Source organism: Anser cygnoides, chromosome 15 (genome assembly GCF_040182565.1).
Source record: "Anser cygnoides isolate HZ-2024a breed goose chromosome 15, Taihu_goose_T2T_genome, whole genome shotgun sequence".
In the NCBI taxonomy this organism is placed as follows: domain Eukaryota; kingdom Metazoa; phylum Chordata; class Aves; order Anseriformes; family Anatidae; genus Anser; species Anser cygnoides.
The window spans coordinates 13,109,975-13,134,861 of NC_089887.1; the positions used below are offsets into that span (position 1 = coordinate 13,109,975).

The 24,887-nt window shown below is 48.5% G+C and overlaps 2 protein-coding genes across 2 annotated transcripts; one reads left to right on the top strand and one right to left on the bottom strand.

Annotated features, from left to right (window-relative positions):
- Positions 1-1,387: 1,387 nt before the first annotated feature.
- CCNF (cyclin F) lies at positions 1,388-15,012 on the top strand. Its single transcript, XM_066977708.1, has 17 exons — positions 1,388-1,511; positions 3,315-3,469; positions 3,888-3,994; positions 4,903-4,970; positions 5,751-5,941; positions 6,309-6,362; positions 6,894-6,998; positions 7,577-7,654; positions 8,076-8,227; positions 8,762-8,926; positions 9,596-9,719; positions 10,068-10,248; positions 10,698-10,785; positions 11,347-11,446; positions 11,749-11,879; positions 12,070-12,239; positions 12,778-15,012. The coding sequence occupies exons 1-17, from the start codon at positions 1,499-1,501 to the stop codon at positions 13,239-13,241; spliced, it is 2,346 nt and encodes a 781-aa protein (XP_066833809.1). The 5' UTR covers positions 1,388-1,498; the 3' UTR covers positions 13,242-15,012.
- VRK3 (VRK serine/threonine kinase 3) lies at positions 14,847-24,360 on the bottom strand. Its single transcript, XM_048065070.2, has 11 exons — positions 23,877-24,360; positions 22,624-22,676; positions 20,715-20,781; positions 19,823-19,907; positions 19,232-19,331; positions 18,783-18,875; positions 18,310-18,442; positions 17,451-17,571; positions 17,071-17,132; positions 15,873-16,021; positions 14,847-15,179 (listed from the first exon to the last, which is right to left on the bottom strand). The coding sequence occupies exons 1-10, from the start codon at positions 24,358-24,360 to the stop codon at positions 15,873-15,875; spliced, it is 1,347 nt and encodes a 448-aa protein (XP_047921027.2). The 3' UTR covers positions 14,847-15,179.
- Between the last annotated feature and the right edge of the window lie 527 nt (positions 24,361-24,887).

Here is a 24,887-nt window from a genome sequence, read left to right on the forward strand (position 1 = left end):
GAAGCCTTCCACAGCAGCTCGTGTATTCAGAGGCTCACACAGCGCAGGCACTGCCGTTGTGCCCCGTGGTCGCTGCACAGCTCTGGGGTGGGCACGAGGGGCTCTGTCCCAGCACAGCAAGCGCCGTGGTGCCACCTAAAATAAGCCACCGAGCTGTCTGAGCTGAGCTCCTCCAGCCACAAAGCTGGAGCACTGGTGATACCTCAGAGCTACCCCAACCCCTCCCACGGGCGTACGCACACAGAAGCATCGAGAATTTTGTGTTCTACAGATGAAAAACGCTCGTAAAATCTAGGGTTGTCCTTAAATAAAACCCACAGACGCACTACCAAGAAGAAACCTCAGCTGTGCTGGGATCATGTTTATTCAAGGTATGCAATGTCGGGAAAGTTTCCAACCACGACGAATCATGACACAGCCACGTTATGTCCGACAGGACGATCGCTGCTCTTCCTGCTGCCGTTTTCCAGGTGACTCACAAAAAGCTCCAGGTGAGCTGAAGCACTAACTGCTTTTCCCAACGTCCCTTTGTTTGCCTGCGGGCCTTTCCAAGACACCCTTTATCTCTCTCTGCTCTTTGCATTCTTAGGACGCGGGCTTTCCCCTGAACCCTTGACTCGGGTTTGCACTGACTCCCAATCGTCCTCCCGGATCCCCTCAGCCCTCACACAAGGCCAGGACGGGGCAGGACCGGGGCCCCGTGTCGTGGGGGCACGGGGTGACGGAGCCACCGGGCACGGCCTCTCCTGCCCGCAGCTCTGTCACATCTTAGCCCCCGGCCCACCAGGGGAGCTGAACTAGGTGGCGATAGGGACTGAGACCCGGCGGCAGGCTGCGAGCCCCGCCGCCGCGCGGGCCCCGGGTGGCACCGCCGGGGGAGCGGGGCCCGGCCCTGAGGGGAGCGGGAGCGCGGCCGGCGCCTGTTGCCATGGCAACGCCCGCCCCGGACACGGGGGGAGCGGGGGGGGGTGGGGTCCTTGCTCTCCGCACGCATGCGCCGCAGCCGCCGTGCCCGCGAGGTGCTCGAACCGCCAACTGCCCCGATTCGAATTCGCATCCTCGACGCCCAATCGCGGCCCGCGGGGCGGGCCCGGCCCCGCCCCCCAGCAGCCCGCCGGCCAATCAGGCGGCCCGCTGTGTTTAAAAAAAAAAGTGCGCGCGGCCGGCAGGCGTCGCTCCGCGCAGCCGGGCCTACGGCGGAAAGGGGCGGGGCTCCCTCCACCCCCCGGGGCGGGGCCGGCGAGGAGGGGGCGGGGCTTGGGGCGGGGCCGGCCGCGCGCTCCTTCCCTGACCCTCGCTGAGCGCCGAGGGGGCGTGGCCGAGCCCCGGGGACGGAGCGGGCAGCGGGGAGCCCCGCCCCTCGGCGGCCAGGCCCCGCCCCTCCGTTCCAAGCCCCGCCCCCCCGCGGCCAGGCCCCGCCCCCCGCGGCGCCGTTCGCTCAGAGCCGCTCCGGGCGCCGCCGCCGCCGCCGCCGCTCGGTCCCCGGGGAGGAGCCGCGATGAAGGCGGGCGGTGAGTGCGGGCCGCGCCGCTCCGGCACTCCCCCCACCCCACACACACACACACACCCGCGGCCCCTCAGCTCCCGGGGGTCGCCTCCGGGGCGAGCGGCGGGGCCGCGGAATTCAAACGGCGGCGGGGCCGGGGATGGGGCCGGGGATGGGGGCGCGGGGGGACCGGTGGGGAGGCTCCCGGAGGCGGCCGGGCCCCGGGCGGCGCTCCCCCTGCTGCGGCTGCCGCCAGGGCTCGGGCTTGGCTCCCCCCCCCCCCCCCCCCCGGGGCCTGCGCGGGGAGCGGGGGCTGCGCTGCGGCCCTGCGGAGCCGGGTGCGGGGGTCCCGGGGGTCCCGGGGGTCCCGGGGTCCCTTCCCGTGGGGCGGCTCCGCTCTCGCCGCGGTGCGCGGAGGGCCTGGGCCCCGGGGCTGTCGGGCTGCGGGGTTACGGCCAGGGCGCGTTACGGAACCGGCGCCGAGGAGCAGATCGGAGGGAAGGAAAAACGGAGGGGAGAACGCCTCGCAAACGCGCCCCGTCCTCCCGCTTACTGCTGAGAGAAGCTGGGAGCTGCACCGTGGGCTCAGCTGGCGCCTTCGGCCCTGTTACCGAGTGGGACTGCCTGGCTCTCGCCTGGCGTACCTCGCCGGTCGGACCCGACGGTTTGGTGTGTGCGTTACGGTGCTGCTTTGACTCCAGGGTTCTCGTTTACGTCAAAATATCTTCAAATTACAAACGATCCAGGGAAAATAGGGCCAACAGTGCTAGCTCAGACGTGCAGCACAGTGTTGGATTCTCTAGCGGAGGCTGTCTTCTATTAAGTTTCTTTAGGAAAAAAGTAAATGGATTTCCCAGGTGTAACCTCTTTTTGTGTAAGGCTTGAACCAGGTTTGAGAAGTACAACCAAGAAGTCCTCTGTGGCCAAAGCACAGACCTTTAAGTGGTCCTTTAATTCGCTTTCACTTCAGAATTTATTTTTGGAGCCCTCCTGTCTGCGAAGGAAACGTTCAGCCACCTTCTGCCTCAGAAATGGCCTCTGTCGCCTGTGCCTCTGCCTGTCCCGAGTACGGGCAGGAGCCAGGCTCTTCGTGGCAGCCCGAGCACTGCACTCTCACTAGCGGGTGGAGAAAGGTTTGGGTTTCCTGTCCTCAGAGAGCAATGCGCTGCGCTCCTCTTGGGTTTGCCTCTCTCGGCTAATGCAGTGAGGGTGAACTCCTAACCGGCAACAGAAGCAGCCAGCGCCTTGGTCTGTGAACTCTACAAAGCGGTGAAGACTTCAAAGAAAGGCTCCCTGGTTCTTAGGGCTCTTCCGTGAGTGCCCGTGGCAGCAACTGGCTGCCCAGAAAGATGGGCTTTTGGCTGCAGCGGGTTTAGTGGGTCTTAACTTCCTAATCGACCCGGTCACATTTCAAGGTCCGTTATCAACTGAGAAGGAAAAGCTGGGAGGTGGGGGAGGTAGATGGAGTTGTAGTGGTGACAGTTTAACCAAACGGTCAAATGATGGAGTTAGGGCACAGGAGGCTTCTCCTTGATGAGGAGAATTTGAGCTGAGTGGCACGAGCCATCCCTTCTGAGCATCTTAGCCTAACTGACTAAATTGAACTAAAAAAAAAATTGAACCAGTCACTTGCTTCTTCGTAGCTAGGTCTTACAGCATTCTGTGACACGTGCTCAATCTCTACAGTTAATACGTTTGAAGGAGTATTATATGCTGCAGTAAATAGGTACTTGATCAAATGTGTTTATATATGCGTGTACTCTGTAAGTGCCTTTCTTCTTGTACTGTTCCATCGCTAACTGAGCTGTTCTGTGGTTTTGTTTTCCAGTGATTCACTGTAGGTGCTCCAGGTGTTTTTCTTTCCCTTCAAAGCGAAGGATAAGAAAACGGCCCCGAGTCCTGACGTTGCTAAGCCTGCCTGAGGACGTTCTGTTTCATGTTCTGAAAGGCCTTCCTGCTGAGGACATCCTCTCGGTCAGAGCTGTGAGTCTGCAAGTGCTTCTCTGTCACATGCAGTGGCTTATTTCTGCCATTAGGAGCCAGGACTGCATACAGGAAAGTCTGTGTCCGAGTAAACCTGAAGAAAGGCAAAAAGTACATGCAGTAGCTGGATATTTGCTATCCTAATAATTTTATTTCTTGGTACTCAAGCTTAAAAAGATTAGCAGTGGTATTTGTTTGATTTGTGCAAATCTTCTGTGGAAATTGTCTTGCCAGCACACTGGGACTGAACAAGTTGATTTGGTTTAGCATCTTTTGCCTTAGTGATGGTTAAACAGGAAGAGAGTTATGATGAACTTGTGATTAATTAGTTACCTATATAAAATTAGATCACAAAGAACTATTTCTCCTTTGGTCGCTTTAATAATTATTATTTTATGCTTTCCCCCCAACCTTGCAGGTGCACTCACATCTTAAATACCTTGTGGATAATCATGCTAGTGTTTGGGCATGTGCAAGCTTTGAAGATGTATGGCCTTCTCCAGAAAACCTGAAAGTGTTTGAAAGGTAAGCTCTAAGAATCAATATTCCTCTGAAGTTGTAGAGGAGGGTGTTTCAAGCTAGATATGCAATTCTAATCAATCTTCACTGTAAGTGAGAAATCTGACAATCCTTTTTTTATAGAAGTCTTTCCATAGGGTGATGAAGAATTATTGACTTCACGTGTAAGCTGCAAATAATTGCATACACTGAAGTTACTTCTCTCAAAGGGCATTAGCATTCCATGTTAGAACATAACACATTAACTGAAACGTTACTGGTCCTTCCATATGAACATGCAAGTGAGATCATAGGATCAAGAGCATAACTGTATTTCTGGGTCCTAGTTGTTTTGGTCACTTCTTGTGCAAGCCACTGTATTGAAAAGCAGATAAACTTCGGTATTAAAACAAGTGCAGTTTGAATGGGTAATTATGAAATTAAAAAAGGAAGCACCGTAAAAAGGAAGGAGAATGTCTCTTTACTCATCTGATTTGAAGGCAATCAATCAGTTTAAATGTCATGCTAACGGTTCTGCTTCTGGTTATTGCCTCTGCTCTGATGCATGTATCATCTTCTTTCTGAAGAAGATTTATCTGAAAATTGGTCTGGAAGGGAGGAGCACAAGGGCTTGAGGCATGTCCTCAATGGTGCAAGTACCAAAGCGTATTATTGCATTCTTGTATCGGGGATGTTGCATGGGACTGGGAAACTGTTCCTGTGAATTGTCAAATTATCCTGGACATATGAAAGGGTTGCAGCAAGAAAAGCCACAGCATAATTTGCCTTTAACTTACGTAGTGAAAGCACGTATGCTTGTGGTTGGTGAACAACAAATTCACAGCTTGGCCTCCACTGAAGCAACTTATCTGATGATGTGGGCCTGAAAACACCTACTGGCTTCAACCTGAGGTATCTTCTGTGTTCCCATTCAGGGCTGCTGAAAGGGGTAACTTTGAAGCTGCTGTGAAGCTGGGAATAGCATACCTGTACAATGAAGGCTGTAAGTGTGGGAGCTTGTACTTGGGGCCTTGGGGAAGACGGCATGATGGAAAGAAATACAGACGAGCTGATGGCTTGTAGCTACAGATCAGACTAATTGCCTCATCATTTTCACTGGCTACTTGCAAAGCTATTTCTCCAGTGTCTTGAGCACTGATGCTTTTGTACCCAGGTTCTAGAGCAGTGATGTTCAGAGCCAGTTTGCTGTCTTAAGTGTGTGGTTCGGACTCCTGTGTTACCGTGCCTCTTCAGTTTTATCTTTCAGTACAACTTAAGAACTGGGCACTAAACTGCTAGGTGTTAAGTGATGGTATGGTGCACAGGTCTTTTAAAACGACAAAATGAGTCTGTGCAAAGCTTATGAATTCATGTTTAGAAGTCATCTTTTGTAAACTCCTGATCAAACTTGGCTACTTAACTAGTCTGTTGGTTGTAACAAAAGGGACTGATGGCTGGCAGGAGGAACCTCCTTGCTGGGGGTGCTAGCAAGGCAGGTAACTTGCATACTAATTCGTTTGTGCAGTGACAGGAATTAATGTTGCTTTGAGTACTGGTATTTGCAGAATGCCTCCTGGGCTTAGGATTTTATGTTCCTACAGACTAATTATAATAAGATTTGTCTTCTCTTGCCATCTCCCTGATCTTTAAAGTTTTAAAGAGAAAATACTATCCAATCTTTTCCTGGTGGTATCCTATTTTCTCTCTTGGTCTGACTAGATGCCAAAAACATGTTGTGAATAAACTCTAAACTATTTCCATTTTTTTGTTGTTGTTTGTTTAGTGTCCATCTCTGAGGGTCGTGCAGAAGTGAATGGATTAAAGGCGTCTCATTTCTTCAGTCTGGCAGAGCGTTTGAATGTGTGCGCAGCCCCGTTTATCTGGCTTTTTATTCGTCCTCCCTGGTCCTTGAGTGGAAGCTGTTGTAAAGCTGTGGTCTATGAGAGTCTTAAAGCAGAGTGTCAGCTGGAGAAAGTAAGACTGCTTTCTGCCCTTAACTTTGCTTTCTGCCCTTGACTTTAAGACAGGCTGGTAGCTGCACCTACTTCTTCTGCAAAAATTGTTTTCATTTCCCCAAGGAGCTCCTATGCTCTTGCTGTTTAAGTGACTGCGGATCAATCATCTTAATGAATCTGCTGCCAAACTACGCAGTATATCATGAGTACCAGAGGCCTGTGCTGTCTCTTCTGAGAGATTCAGTGCTTTCTCAAAGATGACAAAATATTGAGAAAAGCAGGGGGAAGAATGAAAGGCAAACAACTTGACTCTGGAATTAATAACAAAAGTTGCTATTGTTCCTTGTTTATCTTTAGCAATACTTTATCTTGATGCTTTTTTTCAGGCTCAGAAAGGATCTATTCTCTACTGCTTGGCTAAGGTCTTGAGTCTCTTTGAGGTGAGCGCTGTTTCTGATTTGATACGTTTGGGGATTCTGAAAATGACTTTTATTGACGTTAATGCTGTGTTTGCCTTGAGTGAAGAAAAGTCATCCAAATGTTCTTATCTTCCTCAAGTGGAGTAGCAATTTCTGCTCTCATGGGTTTAACCTAATAATTGTTTAAAGGAACATTATCAACTTAGTTTATCCAATTTTAGAAACAATTAAATTAATTTTAGCATGATCATGGGCTTGCTGTGTGGTCAGGTCTTAAAGGACGCCTTCCATTCGTAATGAGTATCAACCACACAAAAATGGCCGTCAGTAGCAAGCAAGGTAAAAAGATTTTGTCTGGCTGGGGAAAACCACTGCTTCCTGAGACGGAATCTTTAAATGCTGAGTGGATGTTGGAGCAGCCCTCATAATCTGGAGTGGACTCACAAGTTGTTGATTCTGCTCTATAGTTCTCAGTACAGAGCCATTCTGTAGCTTCTGAAGTATTGAGATCCGTCTGGACAGTGTAAATACAGTCATGCCTTTTGTTCTTAGGATGAAGAAAAAAGAAAAGAGTCCCTTGAAATGTTTGAAGAATCTTCAAAGCAGGGTTGTTTAAACAGCTCCTACCTCCTTTGGGAAAGTAACAGAAAGGTTGCTGTAAGTAATTTTGTTTCTCAAAACACTTTCACTGTAATGTCTGAACCTTTGTCCCGTGCAAGGAGCATATGAAGGAAGACATCGCGGTTTCTCAAATCTTACCTTCTTCATAACCAAGAAGAATAGTAAGAACATTCACAAATGAGCTCTGGTGTCTGTCTTGGTGTTTAAAGTAAATGAGTCTACAAGTAGTTGTAAAAGGTGTTAGCAGTTCTTTCATAGTGAGCCTACTAAAGGCATAGGGACTGCTGGCCAGTGATCAGGTTGCTCACTTGGGAACAGGAGTGGGGAGATTGCCTGCACTGTCATTTACAAAAAAAAAAAAAAAAATCTGCCAAAGCTAGTATGTTGGAATCTCCTGTAACCTGTCTCATTTCCTGCAAGACCCTGGGCAAGAGATGAAGAAAGTTTTTCTTGAAAACAGTGTTGTTGTCACGGTGAGAAACAGACAGGTTGCCGAAATAATAGAGGTACCTGCCTGCAGGTACTGTTTTTTCTTTGGATATTAGTAATGCAGTTCTTCTGTTTGTTATGTAAAGGTAATGGTTTTTGAAATGTGTTTACATTCTTCTATACAGATGTCAGATCCTGGCAGATACCTCCAAAGTCTCAGGAAGCTACGGGACTATGCAGCAAAGGGCTGCTGGGAAGCACAGGTAAGATAGATTTTTATTTTTTTTTCAACCCCCACCCTGGAAAGCTATCTTTATTTGGTCTTATCTATGCTGTCACCACTATAGGCTTAGACTTCTCCCTTCAGAAGCAGGGTCAAAATTGCTGAATAATATCTGTATGTGTGTGTATATATACTCTGCAAATCACCCTCCTTTGGAAAATACTGCACTTTTCTTTGGTACAATCCAAGGATTAAGCTTGTGATAGACATAAAAGCCTGCCCCTGAGTTACGTGTGCAGTGTTCGGTATTTTAGCCAGACTAAGAACTACCAATTATCTAGCAGTTCCCTCAAGTAGTTTCTCATGTTCCCTCTTTTCAACAGGAAAATTACAGGACCATTCTAAGCTGCTTTATTTTGCATTTGGTAAAAACCCTTTCTTTTGTGTTTTCTCTACTACAGATAGCTTTAGCCAAAGCTTGTGGGAATGGAAACCAGCTAGGATTAGAGCCAAAATCTTCCAGTGAAATGGTGTCTCAGATCTTTCAAGCCTCCCTTCCTATCAGCAAGCAAAGTATCTTCACTGTGCAGAAAAGAATAAATGAAACAATGAGGTAAAAACTCAGATCCAGGAATCAGGCCACACAGCAAAAATCTATTTCCCTTTACATGTGTAGAGGGGAAAGATCTCCAGAATGAGGTCTGTTGGAAGACGAAATCTTCAGCTTCACTCCTCTGCAGTGCATTACGTGCAATCAGGCGCAAGCTAGCGCTTCAGCAGTGTGAACGCTCAGCACTCCGGTGCCTGGACACACTCCCTGGCCTTCTGTTTAGGGGATGGAGGAAGCATCTTGGGGCAGGCTGGGGGTAGGTGGGAACGCTTTGTGCATGGTGTGGAGTTGTGTAACCACAGCCGTGCCCTCTCATGCGAGTGGAGCAGTAGTTGTCTCACAATTCAGGCTGGATATCAGGAAAAGGTTCTTCACCAAGAGGGTGGTCAGGCACTGGAACAGGCTTCCCAGGGCAGCGGTCTTGTCTTTGAACTTTTAAGTGGAGAAGGAATTCAGATGACCAGGGAAAGGGAGGGAGTTTTTCACTGATTTGAATGGCTTCTAACTGGGCAGGATGCGTCTGTCTTTGCCATCTAGGTATATCCTGATTGATTGGCTGGTGGAAGTGGCTACCATGAAAGACTTCTCTTGCCTATGCCTTCACATGACAGTGGGATGTGTGGATCGCTATCTGAAGCTGAGACCTGTACCTCGATCTCGACTCCAACTTCTGGGAATAGCCTGCATGGTCATTTGCACACGGTAGGGTTTCTGAATCACGCTGAGGGGTGGTTACTGTGATCATTCAAATTCGTTTGTGCAGCTCAAGCTTTTTTCCCCGTGCTAATAATAGTACTGGAAAGAATCCTTGGCTTCCCTCTACAATGACTGCTGCTTGAACTGAGTTCGAATACAAACAGTCCCAGTCCCTGCAAATGAGGCACAGAATATTCCTTGAACATGTTTTTTAATATGAAAACAACTCCATAGTGGTGGTTAAGTCTAAATGCGTTCCATCAACAACTGAAATCTTTCACACTCTCATTAGCATGAGTAACCCTGTAAGGAACAACTGCAGCAGTGTTGTTACCTAGTTTAGTCTGTTTTGCTCAGATGAACAGAAGGGTGCGGTGGATAATTATTCTTCTTTGTTAATTACCTCAATATCTTGCATCTTAAGCTAAGAAAGGTTTCATAAATGAAGAATTAGCAATGTCCTAGTAGGTGGTTCCAGCTAAAAAGTGAAATAAATGAAGAATTGCTGGTTTTTCTTTCCCAATCAGTACTTGACTTTATAAGGTACTTATTAAAGTTTAACTCCTTGGCCATCTTGGATGCATTTATTGGCCACAGAAAGAAAAAAAAATAGTGCATAGGTGCACAAGTTCACTCTCTTCTGGGGTTAACTGTTAGTATTCTTTGATATTGCAGTTTCATCAGCAAAGAGATCTTGACAATACGGGAAGCTGTGTGGCTAACGGACAACACATACAAATATGAAGATCTGGTTAGGATGATGGGCGAGATCATTTCTGCCCTGGAGGGAAAGATAAGGGTGAGTTTGGAAAGTGGAGGGAATATTTTGCCTGTGGGGCTCTTGTAATTAGTGCTTCTTATCTAAGACATTATTTTTTATGCAGCTGTTCTTTATCAGCTGTGGAGGCCATGCGTGTTTAAGAGCATGCAGATGCAAAGCTCTCTCTTTCTGTAGAGATTAATACTTATGTCTCTTGAGACAAGTTGAGGACGTTTACTTTTCTGCTGGAGAATATTTCAATGTTAGTGTAGTATTAAAAAAAAATAGGAAAGAAAACACTAATGAAGACGATGTCTTTTGGAAACAACTGTTCTAAATACTTGGTGCTTGTCTTGTATTGCCAACCTCTGTTATCCTTTGTATTAGATACCTACTATTGTGGACTACAAAGAAGTACTGTCAAACATAGTCTCACTGGAGAGAAGAACTCTGCACCTTTACAGCTTCATTTGCGAACTGTCACTCTTAAACACAAGCCTTTTTGTGTATTCCCCAGCTCGCCTGGCTGCTGCGGCACTGCTGCTGGCTAAGATACTACACGGTCAAGGTAAGGAAAGCCCATTTGGAGGAGTACGTAGTATGTCAGTCTGCCTTTCCCGTTTAGGGTGCCTTTTTTTTGTTTACTTTGCCTTTAGGCAAGATGTCCCAGTCACTGTGGGGGGCAGGGTGGAGAGGAGAACAGGTGTAAAACTTGAGAATGAAGAGTTGAGTTCAGTCTGACTTCTTAATAGCTGTGATGAACAAGAGTATTAGCATCAGCCAATGCAAGCCCGGTGTTTAAACAAGTCTGAAGATTTCTGCCATTGTCTACGCTGTAGGATTATATTTAGGGATATCTTAAGTTTTTCAAGTAAAGCTATCCTTGAAGCTAATTCTTAACTTAAACTGTGTAGAGGCAAAAGCTCGTGGCAATCGTTATCACTTAAAAATGATCTTTATCCCATAAAGAAATCTGATTATAGAACATGAAATGGTAATATCTGTTCTCTTCTCTAGCACATCCCTGGACCAGCCAGTTGTCTGAGTGCACTGGTTTCTCTCTTGAAGACCTGTTGCCCTGTGTGCTAAGCCTCCACCAAAAATGGTAAAACTTCTGGAACTCTTTTGGGAGGAAACATGAGTGTGTGTGTACTCCAGCTCTTGCAGCCATGCTGCATCCATAGCCAGCCCTTCCAAATGAAGGAGGTGGCTTTGGGAAACTGCCTTGTTCCCTCTACCATGAGGCACTGAAGTCTAGGGGCCAGTTCACTGACAGTTATTCTGTTTGTCCTGGTAGTGGCCCTGGGTTACCGAAGACCTGGTGCTCCTCAAGGTTAGCAGGTTTCAGCTTGCCACACTGTTTTCAGACAGTTGTGACTGACTTACTGGTGAATTTCAGGAGGAGTTCCGGTAGTCAATGTAACTAATTTTTGAAAGATTGTAAGACAAATACCTTGTATATCTCAAGAAACAGATAAAGAATTAGGTGCTCATACACTTAGAAACCAAGTGGCCCGGCTAGCTACTCACCAGTTCTCTGGTGAAATGCCAACTTCCTTAGCACAGAGCTGAGGTGGACAGAGGGAAAGCACATAAACTGCTAGGTTTTGCTAGCACTGTTTCATGTAATCCATTCTAAGACTGGGACTTCAATCTGTCTTTCCAGTTTCCATGATGAGGTCCCAAAGGATTATAGGCAGGTGTCCTTAACTGCAGTGAAACAACGATTTGAAGATGAGCGTTATGAAGAAATAGGCAAAGAAAAGGTGGGTTAGCTCTTTGTTTCATTTGCTGAAGCTGGACACCCAGAGCAAAGCTACCAAATGGCAGGACGTACAAAACTTCAAATAAGGGGAAGTGGGTTTTAACTTCAGATTTTTGGAGGCGAGAACAACTAGGTAAAGTTGTGGTTTTTAAACTTCCCCTGCTGGGATTATAACTGTTGGGGTTCAGTACGTGTAGGAAGAACTCACCAGGATAGCTTTCTCCTAGAAAATAAGGATAAAATAGCTGCCTCCTGGCAGAGGGAATCGCTTGATCTAATTCTTACTGACCCTTTATTTTTTAGATGATGAGTTACAGCCAGCTCTGCTCAGTGTTGGGTGTGAAACAGGAGGACCCGGAGCCCAGTCCTTTGCACACGAATGTGGTGGAAATTGAGACTTTCCTTAGCTCTCCCTCTGGAAAGAGAACTAAAAGGCTAGTATAAGTCATTGCTTTAAATGTCTCTGAAAACTAGCATGAGCCTTTCGTCCTCTCTGGTATCCTGAGGTTCCATTCTTAAATATGATCAATTTTTCTGTAATCGCCTTAATTGGCATACCTATTGAAAGAGCTGGAAAAGTAGATCTGTCTTTTAATGCGTGACTTCTGGATTTTCTTGCTACAGGAGGAGGGAAGACAGCATTCAGGATGACAGAGGCAGCTTTGTGACTACACCTACAGCTGAACTATCCACCCAGGAAGAAAGCCTTCTAGACAACTTCCTGGACTGGAGTTTAGATTCCTGCTCTGGTTATGAAGGTGATCAGGAAAGTGAAGGCGAGAGAGATGGAGATGGTGAGGCTTTTATTCTCCTTATAAAAAGCAGACGAGAATTAAAACTGGCTTTTTATCTTTGCTTAAAACTGTTTCTCAGGCACCAGGAGCCTGAACTTTCAGCAGAAGGCCAGCTGGAAGAACTCTTCCCCCTTTCCCCAGTGATTATAACTGTTAAATTGTTTTAGGAATATACAGAAGAAAAGGAACATATTGCTTCAGAACACAATGAGGGATTTTGGTAGCTGCTTAGCATTTCAAGACAGTATTTTCAGATACAACAGTAGACCAAACCTGATGAATGGGATGGCTTGTAGCCAATTACAGACAGTATTATGTTTGTTCTGCTGATGCAGAGACTGGCCTTTCACTTTCCAAGCAGTTGTTAGGCAGTACCTATCCAAACAAGCTGAGGGGGAAACGGTCTACCCTCCCCTCCATGTGTAAGTAGACACAAAGTTTATATTTGCAAGTGTTTTTTTTTCTGCTTGACTGTGCTGAATGCCTGCTTGGTGATGCACAAGTCGTAACTGACCTTTCCCTTTTATCATCCTTGCAGTGACAGGTCCCAGTGGAATCCTGGATGTGACGGTGGTTTATGTGGACCCAGCGGAGCACTGCTGTCAGGACTCCAGCGATGAAGATAACCTCTCTGCAGAGTGGTCCGAGCATGCGGCACCACAGAGGAAGGCCAAGACACCCGATGACACTCACAGAGTTTCAACATACCTTGCCCCAAGAAATCCTAACCAGGAAGGGAGCTCGGGCTACTCTTCCGTCAATGGTGCTAGTCCTGCATCGTCTGTAGAAGGCAGCTGTGGAGTACCTCTCAAACCTACCTCAGCACTGTCTCTTGGCAGCGCCATGAACAAGGAGCCATGCCTGCCTCGTTACTTGGAATCGTGTTTACAGTCAGTCTGTGCAAGGTCTAGTGATAGCAAGTGTGACAGAAGGCAAGTCAAACGAAAAAATGTAGCGGAACACAGTGAAGAAAGGGTGAACTTGGGCTTCTTAAGCCTCTGACTTCACGCTTTTTACTTTTCTAGGTTTCCTGGAAACAGTATTTCTGTCATAGTCGTACAGGGATGATAGTGAATAATTGACAATACCTCCAAAAAGAGTCCTTCCCCTCAACTTTGCCTATTGTGATCTGCAAGCCTGTCTTTCAATTCTGTAGCTCACTTCTGGGCTGTTTCCTTTCTTGATATCTGTCTTTTTAAAGTATTCCCTATTGTCTGGTCCTCTGCAAACTAAGATCTTTTTCCACTGATGAAACGTTATAGCTTGTCATACCTCGCCAGTTAATTCTTGGTGATAGAAAATTTGTCATGTCCCTTGCTTCACTGTGAGGCCTGGCACTATAAAAGAAAGGAATTTATTTTTGGTTACCAAGTTACTAGATGTAACACTATGCTTGAATTCTTCCCTTTGAAAGACCTTTTTGAGGTTGTGCTGCCTTTTTCTTCTGGCCAGGTACTATATCAAGTCAGCCGGTGCTTCCCTTGTCTATCTGTGTGTATATATATACTCTTTGCTGCACTGATCTAAGGTTTTCATGGATACAATCAAGAGGTAAATGAAGGCTCACAGCAGGTCTGAGCTTTTATTTTTTTAACCTACCTCTCACATGGTTTTAAACCCTATTTGCCTCAGGCCTTAGTTGCCATATGTTCCCTCACCTGAAAAATCCTCCTCCTGTGCCTTATGCTTCACTGCCCAATGCTACAGTAATGTGATCTCTGTGAACTGTTAGTCTATGCTGGAACTGCGTGGTTAAGCTGCCACCTCCAGCCAGTGGCAAAACTTCATTTCCTGTCTTGCACAGTCTTCCTTGCTATTTCTATTAATGTGTCCTGAAATAAAGCACAAATCACTTGAACACTAGAAACAGGCATCAATGTAGTAATGGCAAACATTCTGTCTTACAGAAAGCCCTAACTTAATTTTTATTACAACTGGATCCTAATTCACAAAGGCAGCATATGCTTTTCTTAAAAAAAAAAAAAAAATATTCTATGCTATATCCGTAGTGATGTGAAAGAACCATCTACGCTGACCTCAGCCTAGCCAACCCCTGTTAAAGATCCGTCAGCCTGTGAATGTTGGGAAAACAGCTTTCTTTTTAAAAACATAGTGAGCATTTAAATACCAAGGTATAAGACTTCCAGGAGATGTCAATGAATTTAACACTGGAACTGGACTCCAGGATTCTTCCTTTGTTTAGAATTTACTGTGGCAGATGGCAACAGTTCAGATACACACAATGTAGTGACTTTTTTATAAAACTTTTTTTGTATAAATAAGATGGCTCCTTGTATTGCTTTTATGGATGGTATCCCATTTGCCTATTTCACTGAGCTGGAGCTTGGAGAGTTAAGGTACTGCTTAGGGATGAAGTCAGAGTTTAGCTCTGAGCCAAGTTATTAGGATTAAGTTCCAAGAGGGGCAGCCTGTAGGCTATTTACATTAACAGCATGAGCAGTTGGAAGAGCATCCTGCACTTTTACTACATGGCAAAAAAAAAAAATTCCATGGGGCTCAGATCACCATCACAATTCTATAGCATCCCCAGAAAGAAAGCCTACAGAAACGCCTTGAACATGACAAATAACTACATGACAGGGGGCCTTGGGTGCTTGTCCGTAAAGTTTATTATAAAACAACATACCGCCACTGTTGTCACTTAAAAATAGTCCCTGATTTAGTTTCTTTGTGCCCTTCTCCTGGTGGCTAGAGTGCACTTCTCCAGCTGTTTACACTAACTTGCCATGCAGGAGCATCTTCACAGTCACTTGTTACAGCAGTGGCTCAGCATTCAGTAGCACGTCACATTAAAATTAGAGGAAAATGCTTTTAAAAAGTCTTTCTCTAAAACAGGTAGGTAAACGTTAAATGTCTTCTGAAAGGGGCTCACGCTGCAGAAGGCTTTGAACTCTGTTTTCCTGTGCAAGTTTCCTTGATCTAAAAGAAAAGGCACAAACAGGAATATTAACCAGCATTTGTACAATTCCTTCCCAGAAATCTGTTCCTGGGGCTCCTGCTTAATCCAGAGGCCTTGACTGATACAGGCCCAGACTAGACATAGATTTGTCTCTGTATTTATTTGTATTGTATCTCTTCTCAAACCTTCATCTTGGAGGTGTTTCACGGACAAAATAGAACACTTGTGCCTAGAGAGCTGTACTAGAAGCTGGCTTTATGAAAAGGAACTACAAAAGGTACAGCCCAGATTCTGGATTTTATTTTTTTTTTAAAGGACCACATTACACATCAATCTGTATTTTATTAGCACCTTCAGGGCCCTGCAAACTGTTCAGCCTTTATTGTACCTGGAAGAAGGTGGCAAGTATTAAGCCCTTCTAGAAAAACTCAAAGAAACAAATATTGTGACAAATGCTAAACTTGGCCTTGCGTAGCACTGGACCAGTCTCTTACGAGGGAATGGTGAAAGAACAGTACTGCTTGCAAAGTCAGGAGGAGCCCTGTGGTCTCCTCCGGTGAGTTCACAGACCACCCTACTCTGTTCTCACCTCTTCTTGCTGCTGCCTGCAGCACCGCAGGGTGTGTGGCGCAGAGCAGCGGTGCTGTACTGCTCAGAGCAGCATAGGGGCCCAAGTGCTTTGCACTGTGGCAATCTAAACTACAGGCACTTACTTAGGGCACTATCCTGATAGCCACGGAGTCATAAGCTGATGCTTTCATCTTCTCCAGTGACTTTTTGAAGAGCTGCCGCAGGAACTCATAGTTGGGCTTCTCCTCATACTCCAGTGCCATTACTTGCTGCAGGTAGCTCTGAATGGCATCTGCAAAATGAGAATGTCACTGCCCGGAGCAGCACGGCCACCCATCATCTCTACAAAGCTGTCAAATAGCCTCTCCAGACTGCATTCCCCGTAGACAGCTCACTCACCTGCCTTGGCCAGCTGCAGAGAAAGGGAAACAAAACCTGGACTGCATCAGAAGCAGTGGGACCAGCAGGTACAAGGGAGGTGATTCACCCCCTCTACTCTGCTCTTGTGAGACCCCACCTGCAGTGCCCTGCATTCAGCTCTGGGGCCCCCAACACAGGAAGGACAAGGACCTGTTGGACTGAGTCCAGAGGAGGGCCACGAGGGCGATCAAAGCGACGGAGCACCTCCATTAGGTAAAGAGGCTGAGAGAGCGGGCTTTGTTCAGCTCAGAGAAGAGAAGGCTCTGGGGAGATCGTATAGTGGCCTTCTAGTGCCTAAAGGGGGCTGCAGGAAAGCTGGAGAGGGACTCTTTGTCGGGAAGCGTAGTGATAGGACAAGGAGTCTTTAAAAGAGAGTAGACTTGGATTAGATTTAAGAAATCCTTCACTATAAGGGCGGTGAGGCACTGGCACAGGCTGCCCAGAGAAGTTGTAGACACCCCCATCTCTGGCAGTGCCCAAGGCCAGGCTGGATGGGGCTTTGGGCAGCCTGGGCTGGTGGGAGGTGTCCCTGCCCATGGCAGGGATGTTGGAACCAGATGATCTTTAAGGTCCCTTCCCACCCAAACTGTTTTGTGGGTCTGTAAAAACAAAAGACTAATATGAAACTCAAAGATAGGATGGGGAAGTGACCCAAATCCTGCATTTTTAAAGCCCCCAGAACACTTGCCTCTTCAGCAAGGCTCATGAATACAGATAATGGGCAGCAGCCCTCCTTGTTTTGCTGCAAAGAAAACAAGGGATTCATTCACAGGAGGAGCCTGTCAGCTGGTCCCTGCAATGCTTTGGCACCATCACCACTGGAAGCCATCCCAGCTAGCACCCCAGCACAGGGAAGGCTCTAACTTCAAGTACAGTCAATCCTCCCTCCACAAGAAGCCCATAGGAAAAGCAAACCCACACCTGGAATCGATCTCTGCCCGATGAAGCACTGTCGGAGAAGGCATGTCACATCTGCTTTGTACCTGGAATAATCAGTGCAGAGTGCTGTCAGGTAAGAAGCAAAGGAGCAGGCACTCAAGCAGCCCATCTTTAACAACAGGGACAAAAAAAGGCTGAATTGAGGTGACCAGGTTCTAAACGGTGCTGAGATCTGGGTTCACCAATAACCCTTTTGTTTGGGAGACACAACTTTGGCCACCTGCTTCCAGTCTCAGCCTTTACAGTGGATTAACCCACATCCCAATAGTGTACTGTGACCATGTGATTTCTCTTCAAGTCACAGAACATTCCTCAGTACTTTCTGCTGAGCACCTCCCAAAAGAGCAGAAGATTTCTCCTACTTTTCTTTCTTCTCCACCACAGTTTCCACGTTCTTCAGATCATGAGACCAAGGCAAGAAGCCACAGAGCCATTTCAGAAGACAGTAGCCCAGAGATTCCAAGTCACTCCGTCGAGATGGTCCTGATGGGAAAGAAGGGAGATTGACACATGAAAAATTGTTTGGGAGCCATCTGAGAAGAGGCTCAAGCTAGCACCTCTCCTTCAAACGCAAGTAGGGACTCTAGCACTCATTGCACAACCTTGGAAGTCTCTATTTGAAGTGTCCCTTATGTAAAACGGGCAGCCTTGTGATGGGGCACAAGTCTAAAGAGCGGAAGTACAGAAATGCAAGAGTTTCACTGAGATGTGCTAGAGCATATCAATAGTTCTGAGAGCCTGCTACCACACAGTTGAATGAGCACATCCCAGCCCCTGGACGAACATCTGCCCAGAGAGGTACTGCAACCAAGAGAGGTACTGGCTAATTTAAATGCCCTTCCAGCTCTCACTGCTTCAAGGTCAGAGCAAAGCCGGCTTGCTTCAAGTCTGTTTTGGGCAGGGATCCAGTCTGGTTTGAAACATATCCCTGCTAAGCCAGCAGGAAGCAGCCCAGTTTTCTACTCCTTGCATGCCTGCAGTAGAGCCAAGGCTCCAGATGGAGCAGGAACATCCCTGCACCTCTTGCTGCTGTTGCTGCGTAACCTGGCAAGTCCCAACACAGCAGCCCAGAGAGAGGTTAGGGGAAATAGCCTGACCAGAAACTGAGTTGCAGGTGATGATTTCCAGGCATTTTTACTAACAAATGCCAGCTCCAGAGAGCAATGCCACAGAAACAGCTCTGTGGCAAGCTTGACTGGCTTGTGTCAGAAAGAGACTCACCTGCTCCCTTGTGGCTGTCCAGACTGATAAACTCTATCGTGCCTTCGTGAGGGGTCCTGCTGCCTTCGCGCTGAGCCACGTGCTTCCCTCCTGGGCAGTAACGGAACGCAAAGCAGTAGCCCGCTAGGGTCACCTACAAGACACCAATAAACACACGTCTGAGCATTACTGCTTGGGGCCAGGACCCCAAGCTGTATATCTGCTCCTCTTCCTCCATAGGTCTCCAGGACAGAGCCTGAAAATTCCCTCCAAGGAGTCTCCTTATTGCAGACTCTAGGTGGCATGGTAGGTACCATGTCCACTCCTCCAGGTGTCAAATCTGTGCGTTCCCCAGTCCTGCACCACAACACCTGCTTGAGCACTGCACAGAATGCATCGTCCCCCTGCTCAAGAGCAGGAACCTGGGTGTTCTGTCCTGCTTCATGAGCCCTCCTTCACTGCCATTTCCTTGCAGCACAGCTCCTGCTCCATACCTGTGTGAGGTCTGCCGGGTTCACGTAGATGTTCTCAGCCGTGATGTCCCCATGCACGTACTCATTTTCATGAAGGTACTCCAGGCAGTCTAGCTACAAGTAAACAGAAAATGTAAACGTATTAGACCCATGCATTCCTTCTGCACATGGGCTTTCACTAAACTGGACTTTCCAACGCAGTTCCTTGAAGCTGCGTGCAGGTAAGCACCACATCTCACAGACTCTGATTGTCAAGTGCCAGTTTTCTTTCATTCTCCTTATCTCAAATTCCTTCAAATTTACATACTGCTCAAGAGATGCTACTCAAGTTCACAACAGGCTCAAGGGATGCTGCTTTAAGACCCCAGCCAAACCCCTGGGTTAGCTTTAAAACATCTTTAAAAGATTAGGGAAAAAGTTGTATGCCTTTTCTGAACAAGCCTCTTGGAAAGTATTGGTTCTCTACGTACCAGCCGGACTACGATCTGAAAAGCTGCTTTCTCATTCAGGCGTACGCCATCATTCAGGATGGAGTGAAGAGTTCGCCCTAAGTCTGAGAACACCAAAAACCTACAAGAGACAAGGACTTGGCAGTACCTACCTGGTTCAGAAACCCTACAACAGACACTCATCAAGCATTCTACCTGGATTAGACCTGTCCCCCACTTCACGTTGACCTGGGCAAAGCTTTCCTCATTTCTTATATAAAACTCCTTGAAAAGGAGAGACATGCTGACCACATATTACAAAGTCTCGGTCTCCCCTTTTGTGTTAAGTTTAAAAGGCAGGAATAAGATGTCCCTGGGCCTGAGGAGCAGAAGCAGCAAAAGCAATGACTTCACCAGCAACACAAGGACTGAAGGAAACAGGATATTGGGAGAGGCAATATTTTTTGGTAATAAATAATTCTGGTAATACATGAGATAGGAGCAACACATACTTAGGAGCCTGCAGACAGCAAGAAATGAAACAGCAGAGAGCAAGAGGGAAAGAAGGAAGGCCCAAGAGATGACAGTTGTGGACAAAAGAGCTCAGCTGTGCCCTTCACAGAGTCACCTCACCTGTATTTATCTGCATGCAGTCCAAAGCCAACACAATTGGGGATTCCCAGCAGGGGCAAAGAGTGTATCTTCTTCCACTTATCCACTAGAAGGCAAGAGAAGAGGACAAAGTGCAGCAGATGCTGCTAAGGAGCTCCAACACAAAGGAGCTCAGTCAGGGATGGCCTTTCTCCAAAGGCCGGATCTGCCCTGGGCAGCTCAGTTAAAAGTCACTCTCATACTGATTCTGTCGCAGAAATGCCAGCGTAATATGCTGGGGTTGTTAGTATGTCAATGCACACAGCACTGCAGAGCAAGAATAAGACAGAAGGGATGCTGGAAATACCAGAGCAGGCTAAAGCGTGTGCTTGCTATGGGGCTATGTAAAACAAGAAGGGAAGAAGAGAATCAGGAGCAGCGATGGAGAAGCAAATTCTACACATAGGCTTGGGAAGGACTTGATTGCAGTCTTCCCAGAAGTGCAGGTTTGTCAGGAATTCCCCCAAAACCCCTGCTCAAGCACCTGCCCATGTTCCCTGGTCAGATTTGCCCATGCTCAGGTTTTTGAGTCAACTGAGTAAATACTTGACAGCAGCTGACAGAAACGCCCATGGAAGCAGCACAGAAGAGAGAGAGAGCAACGGCCAGCCAGGCTGCAGGATTAAACAGCTACCACCGAGATCAAGACGAAGCCTGGGTAGAGCAAAGAGCTTCAAAATGCCAATATTAGTGTCCTAAAGGCGACTACTGGGAGAGCAGCTCTTGGCTGAACTGCTCAGCACTCTGGCACAGATGAAGCAACAAATTAGTTTATTCTAGCCTTGCCTTCTGAGAGACTGACAGAACCAACAAGAGAGTGATGCCAGTTTTCCTAACAATCAGCCTCGTCCCCACCCTTCCGAGAAGCACCAACCTCTGTCTTTCTTTGCAGCTCGCTGGAAAAAGTTCTGTTCATTGTAGATCTTGCCATCTTTGACATCCTAAAGGAAACAGAAAGAAAATGCAGTACTTCAGCTACACACCCCCTGCTAGAATGGCCAATTTGGGCAAGACTGCTACAAGACTACTAAATATTTTAAAACTTCCCTCTTCCCACCCCCAAAAAAAAACAAAAGGACAGCAAAAGAGCTGAGAAGAGAGTTCAGGTCTTTGGGCTCGCTATTTAATGCTGCACCTGACAGCCGCATCGACTCCAAGCATCAGCACGGAAGGAGGGAGCAGCTGTCTCACACCGCACGTTTCAAGCACTACCGCTAAGAAGCATCCATTGGTTAAGAGCGCCTAGACAATGGGAACCCTCTGGCAGCCTAGAACACGCTCTAGTCCTGAAGCTGTTATGTTAGAAGGAGACAGAGGCAACCTTCACAGCCACAGCACAGATGAGGTTATTTCTGCAAACAGGCAAGTCAAAGCTATTCCATTTTATGCTAGCTGTCAGAAAACAAGACAAGCAAGAAAGTCTGTATTCATAACATTTCCTAAGTGTCTGGGTAATGTGCTGGATTCTTAAAGTCCATCCTTTTCACCCCAGTCAGCATTACTACTCTTTTACTACTGCTGTTATCAAGTGACCTGATGGTTTACAATCAATGTATACAGGTCTGCGTGCCCACACACGTTTCTATAGACATACACAGAAATATATTCAGGATACTGCACGCTAACTTAGGACAGATGCTACGCATGGGAGGAGGCAGCCGTTTTACATCCTGGCTGGTTTGATACCAAAGGCCCCACCCACAAGCGGCCCCGGTTTCTGCGGGATCAGCAGTCTCCAGACAACACAAACGACCACGTTCCAGATATTTCATCGTGCATCTTGCCTGAAAAGCCAGTCTGAACCGAAATGCTCTCATGTGCTATACCACAGACCGCTACAGCCGCCAGGGCTGGGCTGCAGAGTCAGAGGACTGCTGATCAAAACACCAGAAGGTGCAAAATACAGGAGCTGGGAGTGTTACGCACAGAAGTGAACAAAGATCCCCACCTACTGGTTCTAGTTTTGTGGCAGCTAGCTGCCTGTTCTCATTAACACTGTATTCTTTCTCCACCCTCTTATACAGCTCTCCTCTGACAGAAGAGTGAATAATTTTACTAGCACATGTGAGTGGGCACCACCACGTCCCACGCAGAGCCATCACTCATAAACTCAATTTCAACTGCAGAACAGCTATTACTGAAAATAACATGTTTCTGGAGAACACAAATCTTTGGAAGCGCCTAGGAAGCTGGGTCAGAATTACAACTTTAATTACTGTTTAATTTAAAGATGTGCTCTGGTGTTAGAGTCTCTCAGTATAACCACCAAATTCTGTCATCTCCAGTTCCCCCCTGATTTCAGCAGGGTTTACGCACTTGCCATATAGGAAGAAAGCAGGTCTGACATTAATGAAACAAGAACTCTATCCTACAGCACTAAATTCAGTTTTAGAGATTACTGAGCCTTGTGGATTGAAGGGGCAGTCTTCTGGGATGAAGGGGTTTTTGTCTGTTTGTTTGCTTTTAAATGAAATCCTCATAGCTATTTTTCTTCACACCTCTAGCGGAACAGCCAACTTCTATTGAAAACCAAGCGAGAGATCCCTGGGAAGTTTTATCCATCTCCTAAGCAATGGTGTTATTCTCTCCCTCTAAGGGATTTTCCCTGCGGCGATGAGGACAGTGAAGCCAGTGCACATCCCACGAGGCGGCAGAGCTTCAGGCTAGAGGGGGCCTCTCTGACCACCTGCTCTGAATTCCACCTCTAGTCCTACAGGCCGGCTGGGTCAGGCCCTGGACACAACACTACACACTATTTCTTACCCAAACAGATCAAAACTCACAAGTTTGAGGGAGAATCTTTGCTTTTGAGGACAGGCTCCAGATGCTGACTGTGCTGTGGAAGGATGGAACAGACGTGGTTACAGAAGCACAGAAAAGAGCTACTTGCAGCGTCAGCTATGCCATTAAACACAGCCTGCACAGCCTGACTTTTACTTATCCTCTGCTTCTTTCACTTGGACTTTGCAAAAGCATCCTCTGTGACAGTGTCTTCTGCTACAAAATGATTCTTACCTTGCTCCAGAAGCACAGCACCCCTGACATGCTTCAAGTGCAGATCTGCTTAAGTCACAGAAGCATCTACGCATGGCTACGGTAGTGGGGTGCTTTGAAGACGGCACGCAAAGAACAAATCATTAGCAGAATCTCAAAGGCATCCCCAAATTAATTTGATGAGAGTTCCCTCTGGCTCACTATGTAGTTTTTCAAGTCTGTAAGAGATCACAGTCCCTTCTCCTCTGTGTAATGTTATTATATACACGTGACCTTCCTCCTCCAAAATTTGCACCCATTACTTTGCCTTGGGGAAGTTTCCTTTCTGCTGCTCTCAGACTGAATGCTACACACAGGTTATCAGCTGCTCATCATCCAGAAGGTGTCTCTGTAAAAGCACCTTCCACTGTAGTAACAACATTGATTTGCTCTTTTCCTACCATCATGTCTCTGGATGCCCTGCCTTGGTTATGAAGCAGCATAAGCAAGTAGAAGGAAACTAAAGCCAAACATCGGGCAAAGCTTACTGACGGAGAAAATTCCTCCTGAGCAGTGTTTTCAGGTTAACGGTGGGGAATGAGATCGAAACTTTCCCCTTGGAAATACAGAACTCGACCGGAGAGAAAAGATCAGCACGCACTAAACAGCTGAGAAAATGCCCAGACGATTTCTCTGGTTCCTTTTGGCCCTGAAACAGGTCGAGAATCCTGACCTGACATTTATACAGCCCCGACAACGCCTACAAGAACAGGAACTCCTGCACGGGGCTTGCAGCGTGTCGGTTTTGAACCTAAAAAAAAAAAAAAAACAAACCAGGAAGCGGCAGCAGTGGCCGAGAAGGGTTTTGGTCTCCGCGCAGAGCAGAGCAGCCTGCGGGCAGCCTCACCTCCGCGGGGCTCACATCCGCCCCCCCGGGCTCTCCGAGGAGCCGAAACCCGGTGCGGGGACGCCAGCCCCCGCACCGCAGCCCCTGGGGACACCCCGACAGCCCGGCCCGGGACGGGGACCCCCCCCCCCCCCAAGGTCCCCGTCCCCACAGCACCTTCGTACATCAGCCCGGGGCCGCCGTGCTCCAGCAGCCGGCCCAGCCTCCACCGCCTCTTGCCGTGGTCCTCCAGCACCTCGTCCTCCGGGAACGGCACCGCCGCGACGGGCCGCGGCTTGCGGGGCGAGAGGGAGCCGCGCTTCGCCGGGGGGGCGAGAGACGGGGACGGGGGGGCCCGGGCGGCCCCCGGGGAGGAGCCGGGCCCGGCCGCCTCGAGCTCGGCCCCGCCGGCGGCCGCGGGGCTCGGGGCTCGCCGTGGCGCGGGGGCCGCCGCCGCTTTCCCCGGTGAGGGCGGCAGCCTCTCGCCGCAGGCCGGGCAGAACCTGAAGGCGGGCTCCACGCCGCGCCCGCACTGCGGGCAGAACCGGGCCGGCCCGCGGGCAGAGCCGGGCTCCGGCTGCCGCTGCTGCTCCGGCTCCGCGCCGACGTCGCGCTGCGCCCCCGCCGCCCGGCCCCGGCCCCGCCGCCCGCGGCCCGGCATCGCCGCAGCTCCGCCGCCTAGGCCCCGGCGCCCGCCGCCGCCGGGCCCGAGCATGCGCGGCCGGGGGGGGGCCGGGAAGGGCCGGGCGGCGGCGGCGGCTCCTCGGCACCTGCCCCGCGCCTCGGGGCCCCGGCGGGGCTGGGGGGTGGGGGGCGGGGGGCCGGGAGGGGGAGAGGGAAGGGGGGGATGAGGAAGGGGATGGGGAAGGGGGGGAAGAAGGGGAAGGGGGGGGGAGAATGAGGAAGGGGAAGGGGAAGGGGAAGGGGAAGGGGAAGGGGAAGGGGATGAGGATGAGGAAGGAGAAGGAAGGAGAAGGAGATGAGGAAGGGGATGAGGATGAAGAAGGGGAAGGGGATGAGGGGAAGGGGAAGTGGAAGGAGATGGAGAAGGGGGATGAGGAAGAGGAAGGGGATGAGGATAGGGATGGGGAAGGAGAAGGGGAAGGGGATGAGGGGATGAGGATGAGGAAGGAGAAAGGGAAGGGACAGAAAGAAAAGGAAGGGAAATGCTGCCAGGTGCTGCCCCTG